The sequence below is a fragment of the Budorcas taxicolor genome, chromosome 3 (genome assembly GCF_023091745.1).
Source record: "Budorcas taxicolor isolate Tak-1 chromosome 3, Takin1.1, whole genome shotgun sequence".
Taxonomy (NCBI): Eukaryota; Metazoa; Chordata; class Mammalia; order Artiodactyla; family Bovidae; genus Budorcas; species Budorcas taxicolor.
The window spans coordinates 58,792,878-58,815,394 of record NC_068912.1 but is presented as its reverse complement, the minus strand read 5'-3'; the positions used below and the strand labels follow the sequence as shown (position 1 = coordinate 58,815,394).

Here is a 22,517-nt window from a genome sequence, read left to right as displayed (position 1 = left end):
GCCATGGACCTCATCCTAGTACCATCAGTATGATCAGAAAATCACTCTGTCAGGAGAGCAGGGGTTGGATTAATTTATTGGTGAGTCTTACAATGGAAGCAGGATGACCAGTTGCAATAGCCTAGATGAGGAATGGAGAGGACTGATGTGCAGGCAGGGTGATGAGGATGGATAAAGAGGAAATTCAAGAGGGAGAGATTTAGAGATAAACATGCCAGGGCTTTGTGACCAGTGGGATATGAGTGGAAAAGTAAGAGAAATTGCTTTTAATTTCTTGGCATTTAGTTCCTTCCAAAACAAAGAGATAGAGAAATAGCTCTAACCACCTACTTAAAGGGCATTTTTAAATCATCTTCTTGCTTTAATACTTTAAAATTACCAATCAAGGATTTTGTAACATGGAAAGTCAAATGACACTTATTCCCATTGGATAATGGTTGAAGTTCAGGGACTGTCAATGTGTAGAGGTGCTGAACTGTAAATTGTACGGCTTACTTACATTCTGTGAACTGGCAGTGTTTTCCTTGGGAGTTACCCGCCCAAAGGCATTCATAAACAGCATGGACATTTTCTGAATAAAGATGAGGCAATTACTAGGACCCATTTTCTCTTGATCTGCCCCAAGTTCAAATGTGCAAGGCAAAAAGGAGAGTTTCTTCTTCTAAGAAGAAACTTCTGAAAGATGGATTACCCTACCTGAGCTATGTGTGATGAAAAAGTCATAATCAAACAAGGCTTCCAGATGACCCAAGAAATACAGGCTGATGTATTTGATGATGATGACAATTGACATAATCATCTCATGTACTCAACTCTCAAGTTGGCACATGTCATATGTCAGGCACTCTTCCCAGTACTTTCCATGGATTAACTCATTTAATCTTCACAGCAACACTGTGGATTTGAACCCAGGCCGTCTGTGCTCTTAACCACATCAGGATGCTAAATCCTTCTTTAGATAATGACTCTGGGAACTACTGTTTTGTTTAAGTTTCTTACCTGACTGGGGGCTCTGTTATTCATTTCATTGAATAACTTAAGGATAGCTCCATTTACTGCTGAATGACACTAAGGTCTTTCAAAGGACAAAAGGAAGGAAAAGTCATATGGGCTGAGAACATTCAACCTGTTAAAGCACCAATCTTGATGGTTATCTATATTCCTATCACTAGTGATCATTAAATTTTGCAGAGGGCTTCTAGACTCCCGGATGGCCCTGTTCATAGAGTGAGATGGTATAGGAAATCCCAGCTCAACAAGGACAAAACCAGGATCTGAGAAATACAGCATCACCAAGAAGAAAGCTGCTGGTTTCCAGGGACCTCCTGCCTTCCCAGGAATCTTCCAGATCACTTCAAGATGGCCTTAGAAATAAGTCTTCTCTGCTGTCTTCAAGATGAAGCTTTGATTAGAGGAAAACTGGCCTTTTTGTTTGTTTGTTTTTAACTTAGAAGAGCTACAGTTAAATTTATACTTTATAAGGTTTTTCAAATAATTTTTAAATTGAGATAAAAATATACATGGAAATTTAACGTTAACCATTTTTTAAGTACAGTTCCATGGTGTCAAGTATATTTACACTGTTGTGCAACTAGTCTCCAGAACTCTTTTCACCTTGTGGAACTGAAACTCTGTTCTGGTTAAACACTAGCTCCCACTCCTCTTTCCTCTCAGCCCCTGGCCACCAACTTTATGCTTTCTATCCCCACGAATGTGACTGTCATAAGTACCTCATGTCAGTGGAATCGTACAGTATTTGCCTCTTTGTGACTGGCTTACTTCCCTTAAAATAATATACTCAATTTTCATTCATGTTGCAGCATATGTCAGAATTCCCTTGCTTTTAAAGATGGATAATACTCCATTGTATGGGTATACCACATTCTGCTTATCCATTCATCCATTAATGGACATTTGGGTTGCTTCTACCTTTTCAGTATTGCAAATAATGCTTCTGTGAACATGCATGGAAAAAAATCTCTTTGACATTGTATCAGCTTTTTGAAAGATTATGGTGGCTCTTTTTTCTGCTTAATGTTATGTTGGTGTTCTGAGGAAAAAAAAATTGAACCTTCACATAGCTATTAATATGTTGAGATTCTGAGTAAGTTGGTGGTTTTAGTACAAAGTAGCCACACAGTGTAGTTTGACCTAGACAGGCACATATTTTTAGGGCCATCCCTGGGACTTGTGGTTGTGGGCAGCAAGGCAGGAGGAGCAAGGCGGCTCCAAAGCCAGGCCAGGCGAGAGGAAACCAAGCCACAGCAGAGTAGACAGACTAGGGGAGCAGGAGTACCCTGGTGCCCAGGACAGAGACAAAGGGGAGGTCATCATTTTAATATCCAAACCAGCTCATCCTCTAGTCTTCCCAGTGGCAATAAATGGAAGGTACAATGAGCCCATTGCTTTTACCAGAAACCTGCTGTCGTTCTCAGCACTTCATCTCTTTCACCCCGCATGTCAACTCTAGCTCACAAATATTTCTTGATTATCCACTCCTCCCTTGCATCTTCATTCAAGTCATCATCCTTTCTCACCATAATCGCAGCAACCGCCTCCCATAGTGTCCCCTCCTTGCTTTTATCTCCTCTGATCTAGTCTTCCCACAGCAGTCAGAGAATCGTTTCATGTATCAATCAGATCGTCTTCTAGCCCTAACGGACTCATTAAATCACATTATACTTAGAATGAAATCTAAACACTTTTCCTACTAAGCTCTGCAGCACCGGGACTCACCAGGTCTTCACTGGTTTCCTGCGCTTCACCCTGGGATTATCAGTTGCTGTTGTTCAGTTGCTCAGTTGTCTCCAACTCTTTGTGACCCCGTGGACTGTAACACGCCAGGCTTCCCTGTTCTTCACCATCTCCTGGAGTTTACTCAGACTCATGTCCATTGAGTTGGTGATGCCATCCAACCATCTCATCCTCTGACACCCTCTTCTCCTCCTGCTTTCAATCTTTCCCAGCATCAAAGTCTTTTCCACCAGTCAGCTCTTTGCATCAGTTGGCCAAAGTACTGGAACTTCAGCTTCAGTATCAGTCCTTCCAGCAAATATTCAGGATTGATTTCCTTTAGGACTGACTGGTTTGATCTCCTTGCTGTCCAAGGGACTCTCAAAAGTCTTCTCTAGCACCACAGTTTGAAAGCATCAATTCTTCAGCGTTCCCTGGTGGCTCAGAGGTTCAAGTGTCTGCCTGCAATGTGGGAGACCTAGGTTTGATCCCTGGGTCGGGAAGATCCCTGGAGAAGGAAATGGCAACCCACTTCAGTACTCTTGCCTGGAGAATCCCATGGACAGAGGAGCCTGGTGGGCTATAGTCCATGGGGTCGCAAAGAGGCGGACACGACTGAGCGACTTTACTTTCACTTTCAGGCTTCTTTATGGTCCAACTCTCACATCCGTACATGACTAATGGAAAAATCATAGCTTTGATTAGACGGACATTTGTCAGCAAAGTGATGTCTCTTTTAATACACTGTCTATGTTTGTCATAGCTTTCCTTCCAAGGAGCAAGCGTCTTCTAATTTCATGGCCACAGTCATTGTCTGCAGTGATTTTTGTAGCCCAAGAGAAAGTCTGTCACTGTTTCCATTTTTTCCCCATCTATTTGCCATGAAGTGATGGGACTGAATGCCATGATCTTCATTTTCTGAATCTTGAGTTTTAAGCCAGCTTTTTCACTCTCCTCTTTCACATTCATCAAGAGGCTCTTTAGTTCCTCTTCACTTTCTGGATTATCAGACTCCAGTCCTATTGCCTTCCTCAAAATTATAGATGCTCTAAACACTTCCCAAGACTCTGTTGTGTATTATTCCTTCTGTCTGGAATGCTGCTCCACACCAAAATCTTCCCGTGCCGAACTCAGGCCTAAATGACTCACCTTCAGAGAATCCTTTTGAAATGTCCCTTGTTATTTTTTCTTGTGTTATTTTTTTCCTTCATAATAAATTTCACATTTTCTTATTATATATCTTGGGATTTGTTTGTGGAGTATCTGTCTTTCCACTGGATTTTAAGTTCTGAGAGGGCAGATCATGTTTGTTTATTAACCATTTTTTACCCAGCCATCCATAGTAGCTGGTACTTACAAACAATCCATAAATATTTATTGACTAACAATCTATAACACTGACTAAGTGATAGATTAATAAATGAGTAAATGGCTTCCCTGGTGGCTCAGACAGTAAAGCATCTGTCTACAATGCAAGAGACCTGGGTTCAATCCCTGGGTCAGGAAGATCCCCTGGAGAAGGAAATGGAAACCCACTCCAGTACTATTGTCTGGAAAATCCCATGGACAGAGGAGCTTGGTAGGCTATAGTCTATGGGGTCACAAAGAGTCGGACACGACTGAGCGACTTCACTTCACAAATGAATAAGAATGGAAAGTGTTCCTTTGAGCCTGCAAAGTGGCTTCGATGGGAATTTGCCTGGTCTTTTCCATAGAAAGAAGAGGAGCTGTCCCTTGACAGATTGATTCACCCCAGCTGACCTCTGGTTCTCCACTCTCAGACCTCATTAATCAGGACCTATCTGTCCATCAGAGATCTGCCCATTCTTCATTGTAGGAATGTAAACAGTGTTATGAAAGATGAAATGGCATTTTCCATTCCAACAGCAAAGAAGCCCGTGAGCCTCTACACAGTCCATGATGGAGCTGTCCACACCGTTCAGAGGTCACCTTTCTACAAGGACATTATCCTCACTGTTGGGGGTTGGAACGTAGCCATCTGGAAAGAAGGTATTATGGTAAGTGGCCTGCAAAATGGAGGAGTAGGTGTGTGGTCCTTTATTATTGAGAAAAACAATAGGAACAACAGACTGCTCTGACATAACAATGCCTTCGGGACACTTTTTAGAAATATTGGAACAGATGGCCTGGGCCCCAGCCTGTCAGCAGAACCAATACAAGCCTTTGGAAAACACAACTGTTTGCTTTTCTTCCCTGAGGGCAGGAAACATTTACAAGTCTTTTGTTCTCTGAAGCCAGTGTTGTCTTCTAAATATATGTTGTGAGCTGTTCACTTGGTTTATGTTTTTCCCTTCGCCTTAAAATACAAGATGGTGTACCGATTACTGTATGAAGCCCAAAGAGAAGCAATGGGTCTATCATCTTTGCTCCTGCACCAGGCAACTTGTCACCAGAAAGTGGGAGTAGGAAATTTAAGGGATCTATCACCAGGCAGAGACATGCAGAGGTCAGGTTGAGGCAGTGCCAAGAATCTGGTGGTCAGGATTTAGGACAGGGCCTGGATCCAGATAGTCAGAAGCTAAACTGCCAAAACCTAGAAAGACTGGTAAAATTGAGTGAAGGAGGAGTGTGGGAAAATCAGTATGATGTGTCCCTTTCATGAGCTACTTAAGAGAATTATCAAAATCTGGGGAAAAAAAAAAAATATATATATATATATATGTATATGAGTTTCATATCTGTAATATATATATTCTTTGACCTAACACTTTTCCCTTTTATTTCTGGGAGTCTAACTTACATGAATACTCAAAAAAACTGTGTGTGATATATGTACAAGTTTGTCATTGAAAAAAGTTGGGATCTCCTCAAGTGTCCTTCCAGAAAAGGACTTCTACTTCATACCAATGTACTTTGGTATGATTTTTTTCTTTTCTTTACAACAAGCAAGTATTAGTTTTTCAGTTAAAATAAAAAGAAATTAAGCCAAGATTGTCCAAAGACTGCAGGGGTCAAGAACCTGGTTAGCCACAGAAACGGAAGTAACTAAGAACAGATTGCAGCGTCTCCTGTCAGGAGTCCATGAATTAGTGGTGTTTGTTCCCACAAGAAGCCTTTGTTTGCATGTTTGGGAGGGTAGGAGGCAGCTCCATAGCTTAGGTTAGTCCCGGAAGATGTAAGTAGGTAAAGGGGTCCACCTGGTTGCCAGGTAGAGCATGATGGTGGGAAGAGAATGCATTTTGATCTTCTGTCTTTATGAAAACCTCCCGAAGAAGGCAAAGTACCCCACAGCAGAGAAGAGAAATGATCTTATTATGTTGCATTGGTGGTCCAAAATTTCTCCCCCAAAATATTCATAGACTACTAGATGCAGCTCATAGAACTGACTGTTCATTCCTTTTTCTGAACACCAGAGCTGTTTCCATGGTGAGTAGGCACCTGACAGGAAAATAAAGGTATAAGCAAGATTTATAATCTTATAATCTTTACTTATCCAGTGTCCACCAGTCTTCAAACAAATAGCAATGGGCTTTAGGAACAGTTGAATTAGAACCACCAATAGCTCAATTAGAAAATTTGATCTTTTTTAAAAAGTCACTAAAATAAGAAAAAATGCTATAAAAATATACAAGAAAGAAAAGAGCATGCGTATATAAAAACCCTATAAGGGAAACACTGACTTCCCTGGTGGCTCAGACGGTAAAGCGTCTGTCTACAATGTGGGAGGAAAACAAAGAAGACTTCTGAGTAGGCATAATTCTGCTGTTATATGATCATAGCCATCTGAGTTTTATTCTAAAAACAAACAAACAAAAAAACCTTGGGAATACCCCTCAGATAATAACAAAACCTTTTGTTTTTACTTTTAGACCGGACCCCTCCTTCAGTCATGCTGTGCACCAAAAAGGTACACCTCGGGGCACTGGTCCCTGACCAGGCCTGGAGTCTTCTACATTGGCCGAGAAGATGGGTACATCGATATCTGGGACCTTCTTGAGAAAACTCATGAACCAGCCCAGTCCCAAAACATCTGTATAACTATGATCATGTACATCAAACCCTGGACCTTTTCTGGTATGTTAGCTCTGATTAAAGGAGCAAAGTTATTTTGCCTTTTTTGGGGCAGGGGACATTTTGACATTCATCTGGAAAGCCTCTGATGTTGCTTCTCAAGTTTTTTCTCCCCACGCCACCTCCTTCCTTCCCATCACTGCACTTCCTTTCCCTTCCCACTTCTACTCACATTTTGGTTACAGCCCAGACTAAGCATATATTTGCCTCATTTAAAAGAAGTTTCCCTTTGTTTCCAGAGATGAACAGGCATAAAATTATCATTTGCTCAGAAGAAACATGAGGTTTAGAAACACAGTCTTCAGAATTTCTAGAGTGTCAGAGTCTGGCTACTACTTGACCATATATGTCATGAAAATGTGTTTTCCCATATTTGCTGCAAAACATTGCTTTTGCATACCTACAGGGATTACGATTCTATTATTTAGCAATGTGAACCAGACCTTCTGAAAAGGAGGAGAAAAAAGTTGAGATAAGAAATTTAAATTCTCAAATACACTTGTGTTTTATACCCATTTAAAATGACCAAAAGGAGCAATTTGTTTCTGTAATAAGAAAACTGGTTTTGGCTGTATTTGAAATTCATCTGGAGAATGGCATCCTTTAGCCCTTACTGTCTTTGGTGAGAATTGGCATCATGATTTTTCTGTGAAAATCTTCCATGTATTGTACCTGCTTCCTTCTTAAATCTGCCATGGATCCAGTCAGAGAAGGTCACTCTCACCTGGGAGTCACAGTCCTTAAGTAGAGGCTAAGAAAACATGATTGGGGATGAGCAGGGTGGCTGAGAAAGGTTCAAGGTCTCAGCCTTCATTTCACCAACTGGAAAATGTCTTTCATGTGTTATTATGATCTCCAGTCATGAAGGTCTGATGAAGATGCCAAGATTATTGTAACCACAACAGGCCCTTTGGGAAATCACAAAGCAAAAATGCAGTATGTGTTTAACCTCTAAGATGACTTTCTGATTGCAGAGCTGTTTTTTCTCCCCTTATTTTGAAACTTTTAGCAAAGCAGCAATTTATAGCCATAGCTGATTATTATGGAACACTGCATATATTGGAAATTCCTTGGACATTAAGTCACCCTTCAACCAATGAGGTTAGTAACTTTTGGCTTTGAGGATTTATGTGATCAGATACAGCTGAGACATGTTTTAGAAATATGTTCAGAAATGACAGCATTTTTGCTCTGTAAGAAAATAAAAGAATCATGCAGTCAAAAATAAGGGGATATTAACCTAAATGGGAAAAGAATTTGAAAAAGAATAAATACATGTATACGTGTAGCTGAATCACTTTGCTATGCATCTGAAAGTAACAGGACATTGTTAATCAACTATGCTCCAATATAAAATAAAATAATGAGGGGATGTATTCCTGTTGTATGAGATAAATGACTTAAAGCTAGAGGGGAAGGAAAGCATGCGATGAAAGAAAGGCCCAGTAAATGAAGCCTAGATTCAGAGAAGAATTGATTTGGGGATTCATAATCATAGGAAGTTATTTTCAGATTGTAACCCAAGCATGGGACCCTTATTTTGGTGATATCCCAGAGGACCCAGCTGACATTTTTTGGCATCTCTCCATTGCCAGCCTCCATCCCTCCTTCCCCAACTTGGTGTACTGCAGGCAGCAGGTCTGAAGTGGCAGTGTTCTGCCCCTCCATGCATACCACCCAGGGGTTTCGTTTCAAGCAGTGTTAATATGTTATAAAAAGAAGATTCATAAATAGTACATAAATATGGATACAGTAAACATTTAATATATAGATTGCAATCTGTTGCAAGTTCCAACAACGTCAACCTAGTTACTTGCAGGCAAAAAACTCTCCCTTTGGTCACCTCGCCCAAGGTCTCTGATGCCTTCCCTGCTTCTATTCTTCTGCCCACACATGCTAAGCTCTCCAGGGGACCAGGAACTCAACTCTGCTTCCAGTCCCTTTAGGGTCTCCACTGACATCCTCGTCTGGGTTTTCCAAGTTTGACTGATAATGCAAAACTTCCCTCAGCCTTAAAAGTGAGGAGAGAAAGAAGGGAAAAGAGGCATCCAGGGATATTTCTCTTACAAAATTGCAATTTTTTGCAGCTCTCTCCTTCCAGTCCCACTCCTTTTCTGCCATCCCCCAATTCACAGGTCCCTAAACCTTAGCCCAGTAGCCCATGAATTAGCTCCTCTGGTAGTGGGCTTTGGGCCTTATCCCAAAGCAAGCAATCTAGCTAATAACTTATAAGCAGCAGATGTTCTTCCAGAACCTTGTCAAGAACATGGGGGCTTCTGTGTGAGCCCCCCTCTCATGGGCCTGTATTTCTAACAGGTGTCAAGCATAAGCCACTACTTTGAAAGAGAAGTCAAACATCTGGAATATGTAGAACAGCGCAGAAAAATTCGTGAACAGGAAAAGAGAGAAATGGAGCTGGAACTGGAGAAGAAAAAAGTCGTAAGTTAAATTTCAGAAAACCAAAATTGCTTTCCTCTAACACTAGTAGGATTATATTTGTTTGGCTTATTCCACAGATTCAAAAGAAAAAAAAATATGCCTTTTCACATTGTTCTCTTCTTCCCATGGGAGTCAAGAGGGCAGTTCTCTGATTTCCTAGCTTAGTGTGAGTCAAACTGCCAATTGGATACCTAGTGAGATTCTATCCAATTTAGTTTCTGAAATTTTCTATATTTCAAGTCCTTTAGATTATGTGGTATCTAAATACCAATATGGATACAGAGATTCAAAATCTGAATGCTTTCATTTCATAGAAACTTAACATTTATTGAAAATGCATTAAAACAGTGTAAAAAAGAGTGGAATATGAATTAGGGCATGTGGGCTCACGTCTCATGTCTACCACTTACTAGCCGTGAGATTCAGAGCAAGGTTTGCATCTGTGCTGAGTTTGGATTCTCTTGTTTTTAAAATAGGAATACTAGTAACAACCTTTTAGGATTACTGTGAGGATTTCAGTTAGGTACCCTGACAAATAATAAACTGTCATTAAGAGGGAGCTAGTATATAGAGGGCATAATAGCTGCTAGTTGTTGCTCAGTCCCATCCGACTCTTAGCGACCCCATGGACTGTAGCCCACCAGGTCTCTCTGTCCATGGGATTCTCCAGGCAAGATTATTGGAGTGGGTTGTCATTTCCTCCTCCAGGGGATCTTCCCAACCCAGAGATTGAACCTTCATCTCCTGAGTCTCCTGAATTGCAGGTGGATTCTTTTCCCCTGAGCCACTAGGGCTCAGAACCCACCTGCCAGTGCAGGAGAGGTAAGGGACATGGGCTCTATCCTTGAGTCTGGAAGATCCCGTGGAAGAGGGCGTGGCAAGCCTCTCTAGTATTCTTGGTATGCTACGGTCTCCTAGTGGGCTATGGTCCATAGGGTTGCAAAGATTCAGACACGACTGAAGCAGTTTAGCACAGCACAGCACAGCACAGTATATAGAGACAGATGAACGAATAGATATAAATTTTACTGTAATAGACTAGAACTGTGAAATTTGCGATTGAGGATAATTTGGTGTAGGACACATCCTTCTTGAACTCGACCAAAAAGGAACCTAAAGCTCTGAAGCCCCCACCCTCCTCTTTCTCAATCTCTCTGATGTGATTTTACTTTCTTGGTCTTCCCTTGACCAGTGGAATTGGGGGCTTTAAATAGTCTGTGAATTCATCTCTTCTTTCTTTCCCACTTGAGGTCATCTCAGTCCATATTTCTGCTTGTCTCTTGCTCATTCCCTTCCTTGCCCTTTTGGCACCAACAATTTCATCACTGCCTGCTGTTTCCTTATAGCCAAATATATAGCCTCCCCCAATGTAATTACTCATGTGAGACCCTAGGTCTCAATTAAAAATACAAACATATGGAAATATTTTCATGTATTGCATTAGCAAATAGGTTAACATTATCATACTGTTAGATACAAATTAGTGTAACAAAAGCAGATAAAGCATCATTTCAAAACATTGTTTAGTGGTGATGAGGTATAAAAAAGCCAATTAATTGACCTTGTTTACTACCAAAAAGAAAATAGTCGTGGTCTGCTCTTTTACACGATCACAAACATTGGATGAACTTCTGCCAGGGGAGATTACCTGCCACCTTTCCCCACACCAGCAATCATCCACAATTACTAGGAGTGTTTACTTACTTATTTTTTATCATTTTACTTTATTTATTTATTAAAAAATTTGGGGAGGGCTCTGCTGGGAGCAGCGGCTACTCTCCAGTTGCAGGGTGGGCTTGTCATTGCAGTGGCTTCTCCTGTGGTGGAGCATACGCTCTAGGGCACCAGGGCTTCAGTAGCTGCAGTTCCTGGGCTCTAGAGTGCAGGCTCAATGGTTGCAGCACACAGCACACAGGTCTAGTTGCTCCGCAGCATGTGGGATCTTCCTGGACTGGGGATGAACCCATGTCTCCTGCACTGGCTGGAAGATTCTTTACCACCGAGCCACCAGGGAAGCCCCTAGGAGTGTTTAAATAGCACAGTGACAGCTAATTATCCATATACAATAATAGTAATTTGCATGTGAAGTACTTTTAAAACACTCAAATATTGTAATAAGCATATCTTGGAACTGAGTTTCCAAAACTTTTCCACCTCCTTCTTGTAACTTCATTTTCATCTGACATAGTACCCTCCTTAAAGTAGAGCGTCCATGTCTCAAGTTTTCTCTGGAACTAGACTGCGGATAAATGAGTACATTTAAAGTGTCTCGGATGTGAGAGTTGGACTGTGAAGAAGGCTGGGTGCCGAAGAATTGATGCTTTTGAACTGTGGTGTTGGAGAAAACTCTTGAGAGTCCCTTGGACTGCAAGGAGATCCAACCAATCCATTCTGAAGGAGATCAACCCTGGGTGTTCTTTGGAAGGAATGATGCTAAAGCTGAAACTCCAGTACTTTGGCCACCTCATGTGAAGAGTTGACTCATTGGAAAAGACTCTGATGCTGGGAGGGATTGGGGGCAGGAGGAGAAGGGGATGACAGAGGATGAGATGGCCGGATGGCATCACTGACTCGATGGACGTGAGTCTGAGTGAACTCCGGGAGTTGGTGATGGACAGGGAGGCCTGGCGTGCTGCGATTCATGGGGTCGCAAAGAGTCAGACACGACTGAGCGACTGAACTGAACTGAAAGGGGCTCCTCTGTCACATTCAGAACATGAATAGAATCACCAAGGAAAAACAGCTAATGTTCATCAGAAGTATCTCCTTATAAGCAATGGCTGATGATGGGAGAAATGGGAACAAACTGTAACAGCCTCAGATAATTGCCGTGGGGATTAAATGAGTTAAATATTTACAGCACTTAGCCAGTAACTGACAGATGGGAAGTGCTAATGTGTCTACTATTAGTATTATTACAGAGGGCAGGGGATAATCACACATCCGTCCAGCAAGGCCAGTTTTCATGAGCGCCCCCCTCAGCTGGCAGAGATTAGGCTATGCACTTCAACCCACAGATATAAGGGTAATCATATACCCATCTCTTTGCAAACATTGAATCTGGATACCACTCACTTATTGAAAAATAATAGTAATTACAGCTCTCACAGCACACAAAATGGGAGTATTCTTAACTGGAATTTCAGCTGGAGACTCGAAGCAGAAAACAAGCAGTAGTTTCCATGTGATTCATTCAGAATTCAAAACAATTCTGCAGCCCTTAGTCAAGGACCCACACTCCAGGCTGCACAAGGGAGGCAAGGGTTACGGGGAAAGAGGTTGGAAGGGAGAATTTTTCTTTTGGAGAGAAGCATTGGAGGGCTGTGTGTTCCCCATTCCTACTCCTGCAATACCACCCAGACTCTGGGAGAAGAACTTCAAGGGAAGCACTGTGGGAGACAGGTTGCTGGTGAGGATGGACAATTGGCCTCATACCCCTGTCAGGAGGCTCACTGAGCCACAGAAATCCAAGGGCCTGAAACTGCCAAGGGACCAGAGCAGACTGTCCAGGGAGAATATAGGAAACCCAGGGACAGGGACCTGACCCCTATGGCTGGAAAGTCTGCAAGCAAGAGGTTGGCTTGAACAGCTCTGACAGACTAGTGGAGAGAGGACCAGTGAGCAAAGAACTTGTACTGATGGCAGAGTGAGGGGGTGAGTTGTCCTGGGGTCAGGTGGAAACTTGAAAGTGGCTAGGCTCAAATCAGATGCCTCAAAGGACTTTCTGAACGGAGTGAGGCAACCTGTGGAGGCAACCCATGGAAGTGCGCAGTGGGCATTGCAGTTCTTCACTTAAATACTGGGCTGGGCTAGATCTTCAAACAATCTGAGGAAGCAGAGATATTAAGAGAGGGGAAAAGCAAACATAAGGCACAAATACAGCAGGGGATGAAGGGAACTTCAGGCATGGTGAACAGTGAAAAGAAGAAAATGCCTCTTGCAAATGATTCTCAAGAAACTGGAATAAAATATGGTAGTGGTGCCCTCGATAGAATCCTCAGAGACAGAGTTTTGTGACAAGAGAGCAGAGGGCACAGGAAGACATTAGGGTGGGGAGAGGGCAAGAGGAGGAGAAACAGAGCCAACACATGGGGGTTCTGCCGGGGCTCAGTGGCAGTGTGCCTGTCAGTGCAGGAGACATGGGTGCGACCCCGGGTCTGGGAAGATCCCACGTGTCACAGAGCGACTGAGCCCTGAAGCACAACTGTTGAGCCTGTGCCCTCGAGCCCCAGGGCCACAACTGCTGAGCCCACTCACCACAACCACGAATTCCCTGTGCCCTCGAGCCCGTGCTCTGCAGCAAGAGAAGCCACCACGACTAGAGAGAAGGCACCGCAGCTAGAAAACAGCACCCACTTGCCACAAGCAGAGAAAACCCTGTGTAGCAATGAAGACCCAGCACAGCCAAAAAGAAATAAATACGATTATTTTTTTAACAAAATCACAGGATGACATACAATATGAAGTAACCGTAAGTTCTTCTGAAAGGAGACACAGATGAGAAGAAACAAAATCTTAAAAATCATAATGACTGCCCTAGCAGATACTGCAATAAGTTAATTAAATTAAAATTAAAATACTAACTAAACCAGAACAGTACTCATGCAAACATTGACAGATCAAAGAACAAAACAGATGACTCAGATTATTCAGCAAGTGGTGTTGGGTAAATTAGCTGAATAAATGCTCTGTTGTTTTTCCCCTCCCCTCTCAACATGCTCTTCCCTTTCCTGGTGGCAGGAGCTCATAGGCCAGCCTGGATTCCCTCTGCCCTTGAGAGCCCACATCCAGTCCATCACAAAATTTGATCGGCCCCACCACTAGGGGATACCTTGAGACTGCACACACTACTCTGCTGAGCTGTGCCCCTCCTATTCAGGGTCAGCAGCCCCTCTCCCCGACTATGCAAGAGATGCCCTCCTGCCCCCTGCCCCACAGAGCCCTTCTGGAGAACAGCAGCCAGTCCAGCCCTACAGAAATAATGGAAGTCCCTTCCATGGGACGTCCCTGGTGGCCCAGTGGTTAAGACTTTGCCTTCCAATGGAGGGAGGTGTGGGGTTCTGTCTCTGGTTGGAGAGCTAGATCCCACATGCCTCACAGCCAAAAAACCAAAATGTAAAACAAAAGCAACATTGTAACAACTTCAATAAGGGCTTTAAAAAGTCTACATCAAAATCTTAAAAGGAAATAGCCTTCTCCAGCCTTTGGTATCTCTAGCTGTCAGAGTTTTATACAAATGATTTGCTTTCCCCCCCCTAGAAAACGTTTCAGAAGTCAAAAGAACAATTGGAGGCTGAGTTGAAAATGGACTACGAGAGTTATTTGGAACTGGAGAAGAACATCCTCAGCAATCTGGGTCTAAACAAAGAGAAGGAATCAATGTCATACATGGAATTAATATAGAAAAGTTTTCTGTAGAGGTGTTTTGGGGGTCTGTGGGACTTTTCTTTTTGCTCATTATTTTTCATGTAAGGTGAACTAGCAAACTAAACATTAAAAAGATTTACTTGTACATATTAAGTTTTTATCTCACTACAATTAAAACTTTTGAATTAGGCAATAAGATCTATTTCAGTTTTGGGGACTGAATATGTACTAAACTTTGTACTGAATATAAAAGGTGTTGATAATGAAGCTTTCATTTTCCTGTAGTATTACAGAGCTTAAGACATCCACACTCAGTTCTCAGCCAGCATCTATTCAGAGCCCCAGATCCCAGACCAGAAGAGGAAATCAAACTTTGCTTCTAATTATCAGGTTGTTTTTGGTCACATCTCCACAAAATGCTCCCACTGGGCCACTGCACAGATTATCAGGCCATGAGCTAAACAAAATATTAGTAAATTGAATCCTGAAATATACACTGAAAAAGGGTAACGTATGAAGATCACATTGAGCTTATCTAGGAAATAGGAAGTTAGTGTAACGGTAGTGCTCAGTTGCTTTGGTCATGTCTGACAAGAACACTGGAGTGGGTTACCATACCTTTTTCCAGGAGATCTTCCTGACCCAGGGATCAAACCTGCGTCTCTTACATCTCTTGCTTTGGCAGATGGGTTCCTTACTGCTAGCGCCACCTGGGAAGCCCAATGTAACAGTAGAAAATAAATCAACAATTGACCGAAGGAGAGAATTTATGATACCAAATAAACGCAGTAAAACAGTCACTAAAATTCAACAGCCAGTCATGATAAAACAGTCAATTCTTTGCAACTACAAAAAGAAGGAAACCTCCTTAACTGGATGCAGGGTATCTAAAACGATCCTACAACACACACTATACTTGATGGTGAAAAGTTGAACGTTTCCCTCAGAAGTGTGGAATGAGATGGTGTGCACTGCCCTGTCTTCTAATTAATATCTGGTTAAACTGAGCTGTGAAAGAGCTTGATGTGTCTCAATAAGAGATTCAACACACACACACACACACACACACACACACACACACACACACACACGGGATTTCCCTTGTGGTGGTCCAGGGCTTCCCAGGTGGCGCTAGTGGTAAAAAAAAAAAAAAAAAAAAAATTCACCTTCCAATGCAGGAGACACAAGAGATGCAGGTTCAGTCCCTGGGTGGGAAAAATCTCCTGGAGGAGGAAATGGCAACCCACTCCAGTATTCTTGCCTGGAGAATCCCATGGACAGAGGAGCCTAGCGAGTTATAGTTCGGGGAGTCACAAAGAGTTGGACACAACTGAGTGACTGAACACACCAGTGGTTAAGACTCCACAGTTCCACTGCAAGGGGCACGGGTTTGATAACTGGTCAGGGAACTAAGATTCCCACATGCCAAGTGCCCTCCCCCTGCAAAAAAAAAAAACAAAACAGGTTCAACATCAAAGGAAAGTGACCAGCGTGGGAGGTGGGTTGCGGGGAAAATAGCAAGAGATGAGACTGGAGCTGAGACTTGGAGCCAGATGGTGAAGGCTCCCTTAAACTAAGCAAAGGAAGTTGGATTAGAGTTTGCAAATAATGGGGAATTAATGGAAGGGCTAAGCAAGAAGATGACATGATCAGCTTTATACTCAGGAAAATAAGGAACAGGTTAGAGTGGGAGAGGCTTGAGGCAGGAAATCCTAACAGGAGTCAGTCATAATAGTTCAAGGTAAAAGATTAGGACACCTTGTTCCAAAGCTTAAAATAAAAATGAAAGGCTGATTGGATGACGTAGGGAAGACAAAGGATGATGCCAAGGTTTATAAGTTAAATTGCTAGAGGAAGTAAAACTCAAAGTTATTTACCAAAAGTCAGGTAAGTAGTAGCACATGTCTGAGTGCCTTTGGCCAGATGACTTACTGCTGTGAAACATTCTCTTTCTGTGGAGTAACATTTTATAAGAGCAAATGAACACCTGCATATAAGTGATGGTGTCCAGCACATGTTAGTGTCGTTATTGGAATGTCTCAGGGACTCAGCTTTGTGCCTGAATTTTTTTTCTTTCGTTTTTTTAATTTTTATTTTTAATCCTCACTCAGGTCTTAGCTGAATCTATCCAGTCTCATAGCTTTACATACAACCTCCATACCTGGCTGGGACTTTTCCCATAAAATCGAGCTGTATATTCACTTGAGTACTTAATGTCTCTACTTCGGTGTATAATGCGTGCAGGCTCAGTTGCTCAGTCATGTTCGACTCTTGGTGACTCCACAGACTGTAGCCCAGCAGGGTTCTCTGTCCTTGGGATTTTCCAGGTAAGAATACAGGTGTGGGTTTCTATTTCCTCCTCCAGGGGATCTTCTAGACCCACGTCTCCTGCATTGCAGGCAGATTCTTTACCATTGAGCCACTGAGGAAGGCTGGGGGTATAGTAGGCATCTCATATTTAAACATGTCCAAAATTGAGTCCCTGAATTTCTCTCCAAACTCCATGCTTCCTTCCCACTGTCCTCTAATCACCTTGCTTCTAGTTGCTTGGGCAAAAGTCTTGATGTCATCCTTCACTTCTCTCTTTCTCTCACAATTCATGGCCAATCCATGAGCAAATTCTTTTGATCGCACCTTCAAAATACGCCCAGAACCTGATCACACCTCTCCTTCCCCACTGTTCCCACCATGGTCCAAGCCACCTGCATCGCTGGCAGAATTGTCGCACTGATCTCCTAACAGGTCTCTCTTCAATCTCTCTCAACAGCGGTCAGGTGGTGGTTTTCAGTGGAAGCCAGTGGCTGTCATTCTTTTGTTCAGAGCTCCTCCTCAGCTTCCCAGCTAACTCAGGGTAGGAGCCAAAGGCTTTCCTGGACCTGCAAGTGCTCATGTGGTCAGACTTTCTGTTATCATCTGGGTTTCATCTCTCCTTCTCCTCCCCTCATCACCCCACCATCATGGCAGCCTCCTTCCACCCAACATGCCAGGCTTGGTCCTAACCCAGGTATTTGTGCTCAATAGTCTGTGCTTTCTGTAGTAATTTTCCATTTTTATTTTCATATGCTCTCTCAAAGGGGGGAAAAAAATATCTTGAGTACTTGCTATGTACCAGGCTCTACGTTAAAAACAATTTTTTTTAATTGAAGTATATGGTTGAAAGGGGTTTCCCAGGAGGCTTAGTGATAAAAAATCTGCCTGCCAACGCAGGAGACATGAGTTTGATCCCTAGGTCAAGATGGTCTCTTGGAGAAGGAAATGACAATCTGCTCCAGTATTCTTGCCTGGGAAATTCTATGGACAGAGGAGCGGGGCAGGTTATATATTCCATGGGGTAGCACACAATTTAGTGACTAAACAACAAATAGAGTTGAACAGAGTGTTCAGGGTAAGTCTTATTGGGAAGGCAACATTGGAGCAAGGATCTGAAGACGGTGAAGGGTTGTGCCCTGCAGTCTTCTAGACTGTGTTTCCTAACCCAGCCCCCTCTTCAACCCCAGATGACTTTTGCTTTAGTTTCCTGTGGTCACCTCTTAGTACAAAAGAAGAAGGTGGGACTACAGAGAAAACAGGAGTGTCGTGGTTACGTGACGAAATCCATTGCCTGGAGCTGGCATATTGTTGTCTCAAACAAAAGTGGGGTTTTCTTAGCACAGAAGATACTCAATAAGCGTCTCCCTTAGGGTTATCAAGTAAAAAGCTTAGCATGGTAGGGCACACAGCAAGCAGTAAATGTTTTGCTACTATTTTGTCTAATTTTTAAATACAATATGATTGTTAATATTCATGCTATTGAAACTAAACATGGGGTTCATCTTGCCTATGAAAGCAGTTATTATCAGTTCAGTGTGAAATTTTTATTGTGTGTTTATAACCTCAGTTTTCCAGATCTCATCATCTCACCAGCCTAAGGCCTCCAATGGAGTCACATAAACCGCTATAGCCCACTTTTCATGGGATCCTGCCCCACCTGCTTATCAGGTATTTCACCCTTCTGTGAAGCCCCTCCAGGTGTGTTCTGTAGTCCCTGGGAAGAAGGTAGAGTCGTATGTTTAAAAACAAGCTCACAACTACCAGGTCCTGAAAGGTTCCCTTCTCCCAATATGCTAGAGATGCTGATGGCCTGTGACCGAGGGGAAAATGCTGGGTCAATGCCTATTGTTAGTTCAGGTTACTGACCTGTGTTAGTTCAGGTCCAGCAAGAAGTGAACACCAAGGCAAGACTAGATGTGCCAGAGGTTTACTGGGGGCTGAGCAGGAGAGGCGAGGGAGAACCTTCAGAGCTCGATGCAGGTCTGGTACCCATGGAAGAGGAGAGGGAAGGAAAGAGGATGCACAGAGTGAGTCTCAGACCACCCAGCACGCTCTCTTCCCTTTGCCTCCAAGACTTTGGAATTTGCCCAGACTCACTGTGCTGCCTCCTTCATTTCGGGGATGCCTTCTCTCCAAGACTCCTCAACTTCTCCAGCAAATGCTTTTTACCTCTGGCTCAGACTCTCCACGTAGCAGACAAAGTCAGACCTGCTGAATCCCATCAGAGAATACAGCTGGGGCTCAGTTCCCAAGCTGGGAACTCTGACTGGAGGTGTAGAAATATTGAGTGTCAGTGAAAATGGAGTTCCCTGCTGTAGCTCCTTCCAGTTCTTACGGCTCCAGCCCTTTCCCCTATTGCCCCTTCCTTCCCCACTGTGGATCAACCCAGTCTTCTTTTTCTGCACTTAGATCTTTTGATCTAGTGTACAGTGTAGTGAAAAGAAAGGGAGTCTCGAAAGCCTAGCAAAATTGAGTCCTAAACTCAGTTTTTATCATCCAGCTGTTCTGTCCCCCAAAAGTGGGTTACATCATCTGTAAAACTGGGCTAATAATCATACCTACCTCCTACAAAGGCAGTGTAAACAGATGTAAAACATCTGGCATGTCGTTAGTGATTAATAAATGTTGCCTCTTTTTCTTGCTTGGTCTCAGGTGCATACACTCATGCGCCAGAGAAGCCATAGTGTTTCCTCTTTGTCCTAGGTAATACTCTCTGATTTTAACATTTTTGTTATTAATTATAATGAAAATGTCTCTTACTCTCAAGTATGACTTAAGTGGGGGCTCTGCATGCCTAGTTTAATATTAGCCTTTGATCATATTAGTAGGAGACCAGACATATTGCATGTAGTATTTAAAATTTGAAAGTAGCTTTATTTTTGTGGAACTTAAAATGCTTATGACTACTCTGAAAATTAATCATTTGAATAAGGATTGATTTATTAGATTAAATTTAATTATCATTCAGCTGTACAAACTGCTTTTTACCCACCAAGAAATGTTGCATAATTAATCCAGTGTATTTTCAGGCCCTCAGATAAACATACAGTCTGGGTGCGCTTCGCGTGAAAAGGCCGTTGGCTCCAGCAGACCATGGCCCAGGCCCACTTCCGCAGCCTCAGTGGTAATCCACCACTGTAAATAATTAACACTCCCTGTGCCCTGCATCCAAAGCCTGCATGGGGTAGGCTCTCTCCACCTGGTTGCTAAGTTGCCATTGCCAGGTCAGATACTATGTGACTGAACAAGGCCCTTGCAACGGAAATTGAATATCTCAGTGAAGGGCAAATTAAACCCTGTGTGATGAATTCACTCCTTCCACAGCTGCTGAGCTGTTTGAGGGTCACAGGCTCATGAAAAACCACTTCGCACTGAGTAGAACCCCAGACATCAAAGAAACCAGCCATGGAAGTATATGGAGACAATAATGATTTTAAAAAATTGTGTAATTGCTTCCAAATGCTTTCTTGTTCACAAATACGACATTAAGAACATATGCAGCATGGGTGGTAAATAATACAGGTTGTGTTTTTCTGCAACAATGCCAATGTTCCAAAAAATAAGGTTTCTCTGTCACCTGTACATGTGATATTCTAAACTGTTTTTAATCTTTTATTAAAGAGGGAAAGGAAAGAAGATGTGAAAGAGATTTCATATTATTCCTTGTCAACTAAGATACATTTCCAGTCCTTTTGTGAAGTCATATTTTTAAGAAAAACAATTATCTTTAAAAAACCACCCTAAAAAAAGAAAACAACTCTAAATCAAATCTAATATATGGCAAGTGCCCACTTTATGTCAGCCTGAATAAAGAAGCTAAATTAACCTTTGAGATTGACAATGATTTTTCAGTTTTCATGAAGTTTCTTGACTGTATGGATCTAAATATAACAAATTAAGAAAACAGAATAAACTCAGTTATCCAGAATCCTAACAACCGTTAACTAGAACTTCAGTGCGTTCTAGTTCTGCAGTGAACACTTTTGACAACAAAAGACGAAAAAAGTCTTGTTATTAGGGATTTATTATTAGAGGTTTGCTGCTGCTGCTGCTGCTGAGTTGCTTCAGTCATGTCCGACTCTGTGCAACCCCATAGATGGCAGCCCACCAGGCTCCTCCGTCCCTGGGATTCTCCAGGCAGGAGTACTGGAGTGGGTTGCCATTGCCTTCTCCGAGGTTTATTAGGGACCAGTTTCAAGGTTCATTCAAATATCAGTAGGATACAGCCTGCAGGCTGTCTCTATAGGACCGAACAATAATTTCTGATTGTCATTATGTATAGAGACAGCTATGTAGAGTTTAAGCTCAGCCACACTCAAGCTTTGTAATATTGAGCAAATAACCTTTCTGACCCTCCATTTCTTCATCTATTAAGTAAGGATGAGAATTCCCATTGCACAGAATGATCGTGAAGATTATAGTCAGATAAAACATATGAAAATTCCTTATAAAATTTAAGTGCTTTAAACATGAGTATGTAGAATAATAATAATAATAGATGGTGAACTATTTTGGGATTTTAAAGTGATTTTTGAATCGTCAAAACAAGTTCACTTATGCTTACTATAGTGTATTTTATTGCATTATAACTCTTTACAGTGTTTCATTAACATTCACCTAGCCAAGATTTCCGTTCTGTTACCTCACTGGATGTAAACAATTTATCTGTGTTAGTAGCCAATTAATTTGGTTTAACAGTCTACCGACTCAATGGACATGAGTTTGAGCAAACTCCAGGAGATAGTGAAGGACAGGCAAGCCTGGAGTCCTGCAGTTCATGGGGTCACATAGAGTCAGACATCACTTAGCGAATGAACAACAGCAATTAAAGGGGTCTTAAAGTCTGAAATTTAGGAAAAGGAGGAAAATTAGAGTTTATCTTGGGAAAGAGATAATAGGTCAGAAGACATTAATATGTCTTCTTGTTTAATAGGTCAGAAGACATTTCATATGTTCCTCTCACCCTCATCCATGTCAACCAAATCTGGACCCCATCACTTCCTGACTTAAAATATTTCGATGGTTGGCGCGCATCAGCTTCAGGACAGGGTCTAAATTCTTTGCCTGCTTATGGCACAGCCCTGCTTTCTTTTTAAGCCCATCTCTCACAGATCTGCCTTCCCATCTTCCCCTCCAGACATTGCTGTCTATGCGGTTCTCCTCCTGTGCTGTGTTCTCTCTGATGTCTGCTTCCTGGAAAACACTACTCCCTTTCCATGGATTAAAAACCACCAAAGGGCTTCCCTGGTGGTCCAGTGGCTAAGGCTCTGCACTCTCAATGCAGGGGCCCTGGGTTTGATCCCTGGTCAGGAAACTAGATCCCACATGCTGCAACTAAGAGTTCACAGGCTGCCACTAAAGGTCCCACAGCTGTAACGAGGATGAAAGATCCCATGTGCTGCAACTAAGACTGGCACTGCTAAATTTAACAACAAAAAAAAAGCTACCAAGAATGCAAAAATGCTCTAAAATGAATCGTTACCTAATGCAGCCCAATATGAGTATCTGCATGCATGTAGCCCACTAGGCTCCTCTGTCCATGGGATTCTCCAGGCAAGGATACTGGAGTGGGTTGCCATTTCCTCCTCCAGGGGATCTTCCTGACCCAGGGATTGAACCTGTGTCTCCTGCATTGC

The 22,517-nt window shown here is 42.4% G+C and overlaps 1 protein-coding gene across 1 annotated transcript in view; it reads left to right on the top strand.

Moving 5' to 3' along the window:
* DNAI3 (dynein axonemal intermediate chain 3) overlaps window positions 1–14,607 on the top strand; it is a 76,693-nt gene extending 62,086 nt beyond the window's left edge. The window contains exons 18-22 of the mRNA XM_052637313.1: window positions 4,621–4,751; window positions 6,564–6,768; window positions 7,775–7,866; window positions 9,082–9,204; window positions 14,464–14,607. Of these exons, the coding sequence (XP_052493273.1) occupies window positions 4,621–4,751; window positions 6,564–6,768; window positions 7,775–7,866; window positions 9,082–9,204; window positions 14,464–14,607 (695 nt within the window). The remainder of the gene's footprint in view (window positions 1–4,620; window positions 4,752–6,563; window positions 6,769–7,774; window positions 7,867–9,081; window positions 9,205–14,463) is intronic.
* Window positions 14,608–22,517: the final 7,910 nt, after the last annotated feature.